At 42.5% G+C, this 12702-nt stretch overlaps 2 protein-coding genes across 3 annotated transcripts in view; one reads left to right on the forward strand and one right to left on the reverse strand.

Moving 5' to 3' along the window:
• Window positions 1–217: 217 nt before the first annotated feature.
• On the reverse strand, window positions 218–1918 carry Utp3 (UTP3 small subunit processome component). The gene has a single exon (XM_036201350.1). It carries the CDS (start codon window positions 1685–1687, stop codon window positions 284–286), a length of 1404 nt encoding a protein of 467 aa, XP_036057243.1. The 5' UTR covers window positions 1688–1918; the 3' UTR covers window positions 218–283.
• A 67-nt stretch (window positions 1919–1985) lies between these two features.
• Jchain (joining chain of multimeric IgA and IgM) overlaps window positions 1986–12702 on the forward strand; it is a 28600-nt gene continuing 17883 nt past the window's right edge. For both annotated transcript variants that reach the window (XM_036201351.1, XM_036201352.1), the window contains exons 1-4: window positions 1986–2207; window positions 2536–2708; window positions 11207–11334; window positions 11742–11800. The gene's annotated coding sequence lies outside the window, so the exon portion shown is untranslated. The remainder of the gene's footprint in view (window positions 2208–2535; window positions 2709–11206; window positions 11335–11741; window positions 11801–12702) is intronic.

Here is a 12702-nt window from a genome sequence, read left to right on the forward strand (position 1 = left end):
AGTTCTTAGTAGGCCTTTCATGGGCAAATAAAGCAGTAGCCCAGGGCTGGAGATGGCTCACTGGCAAGAGTGCCTGGTTAGTTATGGACAGGCTCCAGGTTCAAATTTGCAGCACCAATCAAGACCAACCCAGAAGCCTAAAGCAACACCCTCCATTTCCTTGTTGACAACACATTGTAAACTTATGGTGAAAACTAGGCATGGCATATTAACACAATCACTTTAGTTAAAAATACTTTTATTGAGCTCAAATAATTGCCAAAAACCAGGCCAAAGAGTAACTTTACTTAAGCTTAATGCTCTTTTTAACTCCGGCACGAATGCCAGACAGTTCGCCACTGTAGCGCTGCTCTTCTTTGCGGACTTCACGAACCTGGCCTCGCCTTCGAATTTTGGCTCTTCTGAACTTTTCCCTATGTTTCACTCGGGGGTTCCTATCAATCTTCTTCCTCCTAGGTGTAAGTCCCCTGTTTTTAGCAATCTGGTAGGTGATGGCTCTCTTTGCATTCTGCTCTTCCAGAGCCTGTTCTTCCGCGTGATCTTCTTTCTTTCTTTTCAACTTTTGTGGGTCTTCCATTTCCTCAGAGTATCTTAGTGCGGCTTCATCAAGATCAGGGTCATCAGGCAGATCAGCAGCAGCAGCAGTCTGTGAAACAGGCTTCGGCTTGGTTTTGGTTAAGTTTGCTTTTGGATTCAGCTTCTTCTTTACAACACCATCCTTGGCTGTGAGCAGGTGACGGATTTCGGAGGACAGTTTCTGATCCACATCGGACAGCTCGTTGATCAGATTTCTGTAGGTGACAAGCCTTTCTATAACAGGGTGTCCATGTGCAGGAACTCTCCTGGCTTTTAAGATCAAATAAAAGCTGATGTTGGCGCAGTAGTTCAAGTAGAGGTTATACTTGGTCCTCAGGTACTGGCTTCCTTTTCCAGGGGGAATGACTCCTTTCTCCACCAACTGTAACAACGGCTCTAACTCATCTTTCATCTCTGTCAACTTGACTTTGAGGTCTTCTATCAGCTCCAAGAGCTCTGGCGATTCTTTCCTCAACATTTTCAGCTTCTCTTTTACCGAGACTTTAGCCAAATCCTTCACGACCCGAGTCTCGGCTTCATCTACCTGGGGCACTGGTTTTGCAAAGGCCTCCACCCAAGCGACTCCAAAATCATCCTCTTGCAGGGCCTGGGCCAGGCGCCGCTGAATTACCTGTGCCTCCTCCTCTTCCTCTCTTTCCTCCTCTTCTACTTCTTGCTGGCTCTGACGGCGTCGGGATTTGGAACCATAGTCTGTATCATAATAAAGCTTTTTCCTCTGACCCCAGGACAAGCTAGGGTCCACAGAGGCCTCAGCCTCACTCTGTACAGAGCTCCCACCATCAGCGCCATCCTCCTCGTCCTCCGAAGTCTCTCCATCCTCCTCGTTTCCATCATCAACATCTAGGGCTAGCACCTCTTCCTCCTCATCACCATCCTCCTCCCCACTGTCCACTTCGTTCCAGCCTTTAGCCAAGGCTGCCCGAGATCGCGCTTCATGGAACTCATCTACCTGATCTTGGTAGTAGCTGGAGTCCCCAGGAGAGGGCGGCGACTCTAAATCGTCCTCGTTTTCGTCCGTGGCGGGGCGACCTGCCTTGGCCCGCACAGCTGCCCACTGGGCCGCTCCACGCCGCCGCGATCTCTTCACCATGGCTCTCACGCCGTCCGGTGTCCCCCAGCGACGCGGCGATTCCCGGCACTTCCGACCTCCGCGCAGAGACGACAATCCCAGCAACCGGAGGCTTTCAACACCAAACAGGCTCCGCGCCACACGAGTCGCCCAGCACCGGATCCGCGGCCGGTAAGGCCGCTTCCTTCCGCTCCCAGGATGCTCTCGGCGCAGCGCGCGAGCCCGGACTTCCGCTCGCCCCCGTAAGCCTAGCCTCACCGTGCCCTCTTAAAGCCAGTCGGTTCCGGCGAATTTAAAAATGCTTCCGGGTAGAAACGGTTCAGGGGGAGGACATTCCGTTCCGCCGAGCCTTTGGCGGCGACTTCCGTGCTGTCGCGGGCGAGCCTGGGCGTGGAGCCGGAGTCCCCGTCAGCGCGGCGAGGCAGCTCCCGGCCGGCAGAGGGCGCCGGGCCTCTGCGTCACCACGTCGGCCCGGCGCCCAGGGGGCCGCGCTAGAGAGTCTTCCGGCTCACAGTTTGTTCTCTCCGCTCGTCCGTACGAGGTTAGGCAGGTTGTCTTTACCCCCCGCTTCTGCCTTGACTTTTGAAGCAGGGCCTCGCCCCGGTATCCAGGCTGGCGCCAGCCTCCCGAGCGCCGGGCCTACACCGGCTTGGTTCTTTTTTATTTCCGGGCCGTTGCTACCGCAGACGCGGCGTTTCCGGGCCCCGCGCGGCTCGGCGACCACCCGACGGGAGGCAGAGCCCGGGAGAGGAGGACGGAGGAGGGTTTGGGGGCACGATGCTCCCGGGAAGGGGAAAAGACACCGCGGGTTCCTTCGGCTGGAAAAGCTTCCTTTTTTTTGTTTTTGTTTTTGTGTTTTTCTTTTCTAGACGTTCTGGAAAAGACACGTGGAAGCCCTCGGGCTCATCCGTTAAAGGGTTTACGTGTAGGATCGAATTACAGTCTTCAGTGACTGTGCAGGGTGTGTCCTTCCACCCTGACCGAGCACCGCACGTGCTGGGCGGCGTGTCAGGCGCTGAGAGGATGACAGTGGCCCAAACAGGTGGTTTTCCCCAGCTTGGAGATCTTGCGGTCCAGAGGGCGCACCAGAGCACGGCTGCAGGGAGAAGAGCTGTGTTAGCCAGCGCTCCGTGCTGGAAACCAGCGTGGGGTTACGTCTGTCTTGAAACCTAGAGGACGGGCGCCATGTGGGTCTAGGGGATTGAACTCGCGTCAGCCTCAGCAGGAAGCGCTGTTACCGACTAAGCCATCTTCAGATATCGGTCTTTTTATAGGCCAGCCTCCTTGCGAAGCTACAAGACTGGTTCTCAACCTGTGTGTCGCGACCCCCGTACCTACGGGGGTGGTGGGAGGATCCTTTCACGCGGGTTACCTAAGGCCACTGGAAAATATATTGTTACAACTCGTGATAGTAGCAAAATTACAGTTACGAAGTAGCAATGAAAAGAATTTTATGGTTGGGGGTCACCATATGACGACGAGCTGTATTGACGAATTGTATTAAAGGGTCGCAATATTAGGAAAGTTGAGAACCACTGCTTTAAAAGGATATAGCAGTCAGCGTAATTATGCACACCACATGGGGCCTTGTCTTAGAAAACAAAACAGCAACAACAAACGCAACCCTAACCAACCCCCCCCCCCCCACCCACACACACATAATCATAGAAGGATTTAAGGTAATCCTCCTGTTACAGTCACTGAGAGCATTGATCCCACTTAGCAGGCTGCCCAGGCCCATGTCTCCTTCCTCACTGCCCCCACTGGCATCTCTCCCTGAAACAGGGTGTTACAATGGATTAAAGACAGCCTTCCCAGATGGAGAAGGATGGTCTTGGTTCTTTGGTCAAGGGTATATTAATATCTGTTTACCTGCTAGAACCCGTTAAAGAAAAAGAAAAAAAAAAGCTCTCAAAAAGGGTTTAGGGGTTGGGGATTTAGCTCAGTGGTAGAGTGCTTGCCTAGCAAGCACAAGTTCCTGGGTTCGACCCTCAGCTCCAAAAAAAAAAAAAAAAAAAAAAAAGGTTTAGTATTTCTGCCCAAATTTAAGGGATTTGTGCTTTATTCAAAACCACAGCTTAAGTTACTTTAACAAAAAGTCCTCCAGTTTTTTCCTAAGTTTGGTACAGGAATGTTCAATGTTTGTTTAATAAAGATGTATAAAAAGTATATTTCACTACATACCCTAGGTGCTATATAAAGCTTAGTGAACAATGTATATAAATGCCACATCTCTAAACTGGATTAGAGTGCATTCAGCAACCATCAGTTTCAACTTGAGTTTTACACGTGTGGAAACAGACTTGCAGGCGATTCTGCTAGGGAGTCTGCTATAGAAATCAGGGCCATAACCTCCCACACCAGGACTTCAAACTTAGTTGTTATCAGCCCCCTTTTATGTTAAGAAAATGCATGCGTACATTTCAGTTGATTTCTTGTGAGCTAGCTGATGTCCATATTGAGTGTCATCCTTTTGAGCATCATACAAATCTTACAGTATCATAAAATGATGGTTTTAAATTCTGAAATAAAAATGTTTCTTATAAAAAAGAGAACACAAAAAAGAATAAAAAAATAAAAAAGAGAACATGAATACATTTTTCAGACAAGTGGTATCTTAAAGTACACAATACTTTTTAAGTGTCCAAGGTTGTCTGAAACCTTTAAAAGCCTTTACACAATTTTAGAAAATCCAATGTAACCCAATAGGATGTGGCTGGAAACCCATGTTCTGACAATGAGCATAAACCTCTTATCCTCTTATTTTAATCTTAAGTTTTTCTTTCCTCCTCCTCCTCCTCCTCCTCTTCCTTTTCTTTTCTTTCTTTTTGTTTTTTTGAGACAGGATTTTTCTGCGTAGCCCTGGCTGCCCTGGAACTTGATTTGTAGACCAGGCTGGCCTCAAACTCAGAGAGATCTTCCTGTCTCTGCCTCCCAAGTGCTGGGATACTTTCTTATTTATTTTTGGAGCTGAGGACCGAACCCAGGGCCTTGCCCTTGCTAGGCAAGCACTCTACCACTGAGCTAAATCCCCAACCCACTTTCTTCTTTTTTTAAAGTCAAAGTGAACATAAATTATTAAGGAAAAAAAATGAGGAAAAAAACCCCAGAGTGGTACCCTTGAGTGTAAGCTTTAGAAGATAGCAATATTAACTGCTTGTGGTTTATGCTAGTAGCAAATGTTAATTGCTAATGGTCTGTAACACATGGTTTGTATTGCTGTAGATTCAAAGGCAAACTGATCAGTCAAGAAATATATCATCAAATAGAAAAGACATGACCTCACAGAGCTCACCTTCAAATGCAAGACACTCAGGCAGACCACTAAATTATGCTCAACACCATGACAGATTAAAGGCCTGGGAGATTATTTCAAAATTTTTTTTTTGTTGTTTTGAAAGTATTTTTGAATACTATTGCTTCTAAACTGGGGATATACTGCATTAAATTATACTGTATTCAAATTTCCATTTATCATGAATAGTTTTGTGTTCTGTTCATTTTATTTCAAAGTATGTGAAAACTTAAATTTTGTTATACTTTGATCAAAGTGAACATATTATAGATAGGTTAAAAATGATTTCAAATATTTTGAATGAGAATGAATAAATTAATATCATTTAGCTTATTCTAAACATTACATTTCCTGTCTATTTGGAATAGTTTCAATATTTTTCTTTTTTTGTATTATTATTATTATTTTTTTTGAGGTGGGTGGTTTCTCTGTAGCCCTGGCTGTTCTGGAACTCTCTCTGTAGACCAGACTGCCCTCAAGTTCAGAGATTAGCCTGCCTATGCCTCCTGAGTGCCAGGGTTAAAGGTGTGTGCCACCACCACCTGGCTAGAATAGTTTCAATACTAATGTTCTATCCTAATTATTTAAGATCATTTTAATAAATGATAGCTTATAAGTCATTTCTTCTATTCCAGTATACATTTTCCCATTATTTAGCTTAACTAATATTAAGATTATTTAACCCCAAAATTGAGGAAATATTTTTACAAGAAAATTATATTTCTGCCAGATGTGCTGCGATCCTAGTACACAGGAGGCTGAGGCAGGAGGATTTTTGTTTTTAAGGGCATCCTGTTCCACACTATTAAGTTCTAGGCCACCATGGCCTATAGGGTCAGACACTATGTCAAAAAATTTTTTGTATTCTTTAAAATATAGATGAACTTCGGTGATGATAGGGAACATAAGCCCACATCCACTAAAAGGAAAAACAGGAGTCCACAAGAAAATGACCAAATATGAAAAACACTTGGCTTTTTCTTTGAATGAAAAAAAAAGTTATTTATGTGTGTGTGCACCATGGCATGTGGGTCCCTGGGGTCTAACTCAGGTCGTCAGGTTCTTTCCCACGGAGCCATCCTGCTAGTCTGGCGTTTGACTTTTCACTTGTATTTGTGCTGACTACAGTTTAACATTGCCTTGAATGTTTATTGCCTCATGTGACATTTGGTTCAGGAGTTAGCAAATAACTCTTTTTTGTTTTATGAGAAATTTAGAGTGTTTCTTGCAGAGCGTAGGGGATATTCTAGAGTCTAGATAATGCTAGGATACTTCCTTCAAAGAATGTGTTCTAGGTTTGAAAGGACTGTCCACTCCTAGACTCTATTACTTACTGCACAAGTGAAGTAATAATAATTAATAATATATAACATTACAAGTGATTGTATGTACCACATTCTGTTATAGCTCTGTTTTTCTTTTTTTCTACTTTTTGATATATTAACTTACTTTACATGTTTGCCTGATGCCCTGTGAAGCCAGAAGTGGGTGTTGGAAACTCTGAAACTGGAATTATGGCTGTTTGTGATCCACCCTGTGTGTGCTAGGAATTGAACCTGGGTCCTTTGGAAGAGCAACAGTTGCTCTTAAACAACGAGTCATGTCTCCATTACCTCTTTTTTCTTTGCATGTTTGCTGCTGTGTTTCGAGACAGAGTCTTGAGTGGCCTGGCTGACTGACTGGTTTTTGTCCCCCTGGCTCTTCTGACTCTACCTCCTGAGTGCTGAGACCACAGGGGCCTGAGAACACATCCTTTTTTTTTTTTTTTTTCCTTTTCTTTTTGAGGTGATCTCATTATGTAGCCTAGACTGACCTCCTGGATATAGGGATTAAAAATATTTACTGTCATGCCTAGCAATATAAGTTTTAAATTTTTGTAGTAATTAATATTTGAATGATAAAATAAATACGGTTTTTATGAACTTAAGATAATAGTTGAGTGAATATTTATTTATACCCAGAACTATAGAGTAGTTTCAGATGATTGAAATTGTCAAAAGTAGTTTTTTTCACTTTCAATGAAGTAGTAATAGTAATAATAATAATAATCTGATATGAGAATAATAGGAAATATATGGGTGGTGTTAATAGCTGCCAACTTTTTGAGACAAACCAGTATCACACAGTTCACTATTTTTGGTACAAAAAAGAAAGAAGGATTATTTTTAGGTGTAAGAAAGAAAATGGAAGAGATGAAGTATAGTTTCCATTGGTTTCCGTTAGAAACCACTTATTTTGAGACTAATATTGATAGAAACCTTTTGCAAATAAGGCCTGTATCTATTTTGAGGCACAAAAAACCTAGAGGTGAGTTGGAAGTGAGATATATGAAACTTCCATGGCAATGTGTGATAAGTATTGAAAGTTTGTAAGCTTATATCTTAAAAAGTATTTGGTTTGGTTGTCTGAATGACAAAATGAAGCGTTGTTTTGATTTTTTTTTTTTTTTTGAGTTAGGGTCGTATGTAGCCTAAGACGGCCTCACACATTTTAGCTGAAGATAACTAGGAAGAACTCCAGGCTTGGGCCTCCATTCTCAGTCTTATGGGGTGCTGGGCACTGAACCCAGGATTGCATGCATGCCAGGCATGCACTCCATCAACTATGCTCTATCTCCAGACTTGTTTTCTCATTCTTTACAAACAAACAAAATGAACAAATAAACACACAACCCTCCCAAACCCCTTAATCCTTCGCTTAGCACACAGGACCTTCCTTTATCTGCCTCTTATTTTTCCCTGCATTCTGATCTATTATCGTGTTTCTTTGTTTACATGTTATCATCCGTGAAAAACTCCCAGGGCAGTTTGTCCTGGAAAACTGCAGCCCTCAGGATTCGAGACTGAAAGTGCTCAGAGACATATCAGCTGTGTCCAGTGTATGATGAACGTGAGAACAAATGTGAGCGTCACTATGTTGCTGTTCTCTGATTTTGTTTTGGAGCCTTGGAAACCATTTTTAGCAATGTAGTTGATATGTACAGGTGAAACCCAGAAAGTGTAATTTGAGGATATTATTCAGAGATTGGCATGTTGTTCCCTCATTGGTTAATTTTGGGAAGTTTTATCTTTTTTGTTCTGTGATAATATAAAATTGTGTACTTACTTATTTCATTGTTGGTTTTTTGTGGTGCTGGGGATTGAATCCAGGGTCTTGCATATGCTCTGCAAATGCTCTGTGCTAAAGCTATAGCCCCACCCTGACCGGATTGTCTATTTGAGCCCATTGAGGTGGCTTGGCAGGCAGATACCGGCTGTCAGCATAGGTTCAAGCTTCAGGATTCACACGGTGGAGGGGAGAACAGACTTCGGGAGGGTTTCCTCTCTCACACTCACACAGAATATAGAAAAAAGCTTCTTTTAAAAATAAAGATTGTCTAGTTACTGATTTTCTTTCAATACTTTTGCCTATCCTGATTGCTCTATTAGAGCATCTTTTGTACTATGATTGCTAACTAGTGTACTTAGTGTGCCAGTACACATTTAAAATAACAGTGTGGGGCTGGAGAGATGGCTCAGTGGTTAAGAGCACTGGCTGCTTTCCCAGAGGACCCGGGTTCAATTCCCAGCAACCACATGGCATCTCACAACTGTCTGTTACTCTGGTTCCAGGGCATCTGACACCCTCACACAGACATGTATGCAGGCAAAACACCAATGCACATGAAATTAAAAAAAAGATTTATTAAAAATTAAGTAACAATATATTCCCTAAGTCTTTACCTTCAGATATGAATAAATCCCTAAAATATTCTGATATTGTGTCTGAAAATGTACTTCATGTTGATAATGAATTGAACTAGGTAACCAAATATGTTACATTCATCTATATAAAGTTGAAATTTATACCCATCTAGAATCTTGTAGTTTTCTATGAACTATGTTAGATATTCAAGGATATATATATATGAAGTGTAGAGTCTCTGAACTCCTATTGACATACTGAAATTTGTCTCCTTGAATGGCCATGGTCTGTTTGAACTCCCAGTTTGTCGATGCTATTATAGTCTTTACCTAAAATGTATTCATCCCTCTCATGGCTGATTTCTTCTTACTTTTCAATCTTATCCTGAATATCACTTCTTCTGGGAGACCTTCTGTAATCCGAACAGTCCCCCACCTTACAAACCTGTGCTGCTTCACCACCAGGAAGGTGTCACAATTACCCACTAGGCTGCATTGGCCTCTCATTGAGGGTCGTTCATTCCCTTGCAGGCCGGCCATTTGGAGTAAATGCCAGTGTATATTTAATGAATGAAAGACTGACCCCAAACCATTGCTTTAAAGACCAAGAAAGCATCTTTGGCCTTCCTGCTAGCAACTCTGTTTTAGTTTGCCTTAAAGAGAAATTATTTTAAATGAAAATACATGTATTGTTCCAACTATACAAGGAAATAATGAGTCTCATTGGTGCTTTAAAAATTACCCCACACCTTGTGGCTCAGTGCTGCAGCCAGAAGGACAGCTGTAGACAGAGATACAGGACTCTAGATTCACTTAGAAGAGATAGCTTATTTTTCCCACTGCTGTTTGTATACTGTTTAGCTAGCTACTAGAGAGAGCATTGCAAGCAGAGCTTGAGCGGTCTCTTCGATCTCTTTACCCCAGTTCCTACTTGGGCACTTCCCTGCCCTGGTGTCCTGTGTTGCCTCAGAAGACATTCCACCTAGGCCTTAGAGCCTGCAGTGTTCCCAAGTCATGTGGCCACATCTGGGTCAAGGTTTGCGCTTGAGAAAGGAAATGCAGAAAGGAACTCTGGACACCAAAGCTCAAGACCAAACGTTAGTTATTGCTACTTTTAGTAGGTTAGAGGTCTGATATGGTCTCTTTGAGTCAAAGCCGGGGTGGTGGGAGGATTGTGTTCTTTCAGGACTTTCTAGGGAAGAGTCCGTTTCTACTGCCTTTCTCAGCTCTAGACAGTGCTGCCATATCATCTTGCCATGACTCTTTCCTGGAATTTCAAAATCAGTGATTCAGGATCCTGGGTCTCTCACTCACTCTCCTGTGGCCTCTCAGCAGTAAGAATCCTGTGGTTGGTTATCTTGGACCTACTGGGACAACTCAGGATGAGTCATCTGAAGGCTGGTTGATTAGCAACCTATGTGCCTCGCTGCTGTGTAATATAGCATATTCACACATTGTAGCTTAAGGAATAGGACACCGGCATGTTTAGCATTTGTGTTGATCTGAAGAAAAACGGCTGTCCTTCAGAATATTAATAATGAAAATAAATGCTCACAGAGTTGAGTGCTGTTACATTTTAGCCATGTTCTAGGCACTTTATACTTATTAATTATCATCAGTTTTAATGACATGTATGCCTCAGCCATGCCTCTGTTATAAATGAAACTCAGGGGAAAAGATTTAGTGGGTTTTTTTAGTGCTAGAGATCCAGCCCAGGACTTTGTGCATGTTAGGTAAGCACTCTACTATTTCATCTGTAGCCCAGGAAAAGAAACTTTAAATAGCTTTCCAAAGCCTCTCTGAACCCCAAGCAATATCTGATTATGGAGCTATTGCTTTGGATTAGTAGGAAAATTGAGATTTTTTCTCAATACATCTTTACAGTTGCATCTGTTAGATATTTTTATGTGTTATGTGTGTATGTGTGTTCATGTGGTGGGGATACAAGAGTGTGTGTGGTGCATTAGCATGCATGTATGTGTTTGCGGAGGCTGGAGGGACAACTTTAGGTGTCATCCTCAGGAGAGTGGTCCACTTTCTTTGAGATAGGGTCTCTCATTGGTCCAGAGTGCACCGACAGGCTAGACAAGGAGTCCCACGGATCCTGCCATTCCTGTGTCTCAGCATTGAGATTAGAAGCAATGGCCAGCACATCTGAAATTTTACATGGGTTCTGCACATCAAATTCAGGTCCTTGTGCTTATAGGGCAAGTGCTTTTACTGACCGGGCCAACCACAGCCCTGCAGCTGATAGTCTAAAATAACCGATGGCTTCTTCCTCACATACATTATTCTTTTTCCTTGTTCTTAAGAAAAATGTATTTAGTATGGTAATGACACAATTGCAAACACCTGATAAAAGAATTGAACTGAGAAAAATGTATTTTCTTTCCTGTTCTCTCTCCCTCTCTAGTACAGTGGTTCTCAACCTTCCTAATGCCGAGACCCATTAATACAGTTCCTAATGTTGTGGTGACCCAAACGATAAAGTATTATGCTATTGTTATGAATTGAAACATAAATATCTCATATGTAACTTCTTATGGGGATGACGACCCACAGGTTAAGAACCCCTGCTGTAGGGTCTCACATGTAACCGAAGCTGCCTTGGGATTTACTATGTAGCCTGACAATCTTCAGGCACCTGACAATCCTCTGGCTTCAGTCTCCTGAGTACCAGAATTGTAGAAGTGAGTCTGTCTCTTTTCTCAAATAATCTTGCTCTGTGTGTGTGTGTGCGTGTGTGTGTGTGTGTGTGTGTGTGTGTGTGTGTGTGTGTGATATGTGTGCATGTATGTGGTGTATGTGTTTGTGAGTGCATATATGTGTGTGTATGTATATGTGTGTATGTATGTGTGTGCATGTGTGTGAATATGTATACATGTGTGTGATGTGTGTGCATGTGTATATGTGTGTTGTGTGTGTGTTGTGTATGTGTGCATGAGTGTGTGTGTGTGTGTGTGTGTGTGTGTGTGTGTTGGGGGTAGAACTCACAGAGCCATACCCCTAGCCCTATGCTTCCCATTTGTTTTCTCTTAATATTCTTTTAATATGTGCCATTTGATCCTGCTCTTTATGAACCCCACTCTGCTTCCAGGAAGCATTCATCGAGATATGAGAGACCTGACATACATCTGAAGAAGATGATTTAAAAAGGTAGTGTGCTAATTAATCTATATGGAAAGAGATCTAGGGACACAAGTGGAGCGTATTACAATTTATTTTAAGAGTAAAGGGTGGCTTGAATTAAATAGTGACTTACTCAGATTAAATTAAAATAATTTAGAATTTTTGAGAAGGGTTGTGTGGGAAACAGTTAAATTTCTGGTAAGGAAATGACACAGTAAAAGAGGACTCTAAAACAAGAAATAGCAAATTGTATATTATAGGAAAGGAAAGAAGCCATATTTGCCTAGAGCAGCAGCCTCCTCCCCAAATAGATGAGAAGTTTGTTTCCTTAAAGCACACTAGGTCAGACTGCTGGGTTGATGACTAAAGCAAGGTATTGTTGTTTGAGGGATTCTCGTGGGATCCTCTTTATTATTGTGTCTCCAGAAAAATGGGCATGAACTCTAAATGTATTTTTTTCAGATGAAGTTTGGGAATAGGCCACTTGTAGCTTAGGACCTGTGGGGGAGGGTAAGTGAAGGGTGCTGCCAGCCGACTGACTGGCAGATCCCAAGGCAATTCTGTGAAAAGCCACTGCAGGTGCAGGTTATTTACAACCAGACCACGGCCCAGGTGCGACTCTCCTTATACACATTTAACCACAAACCTTCCCTAAGAGGCTGTGTGGAAAGCTTGTGGAGAAAACAGTTCAGGTTTTGTTTGTTTTTTTTTTTTTTTGATTGTCTTGATTTTTAATTTTTAGAAATATTTTATAATAAAATTTATTCCTCATGTTTTGAGTTTTTTAAATTTAAGATTTTGTTTTCTGATATCTAAATACAAATTTGACAAATACTGTGAATAAACACAAATATTGGAATTTCTGCATGCAAAAGCTGAAATATTTAGGGGTAAGAAATACCAATTAGAAGAAATTTTTCCATACAGAT

This window comes from Onychomys torridus, chromosome 10 (assembly GCF_903995425.1).
Source record: "Onychomys torridus chromosome 10, mOncTor1.1, whole genome shotgun sequence".
Classification (NCBI taxonomy): domain Eukaryota; kingdom Metazoa; phylum Chordata; class Mammalia; order Rodentia; family Cricetidae; genus Onychomys; species Onychomys torridus.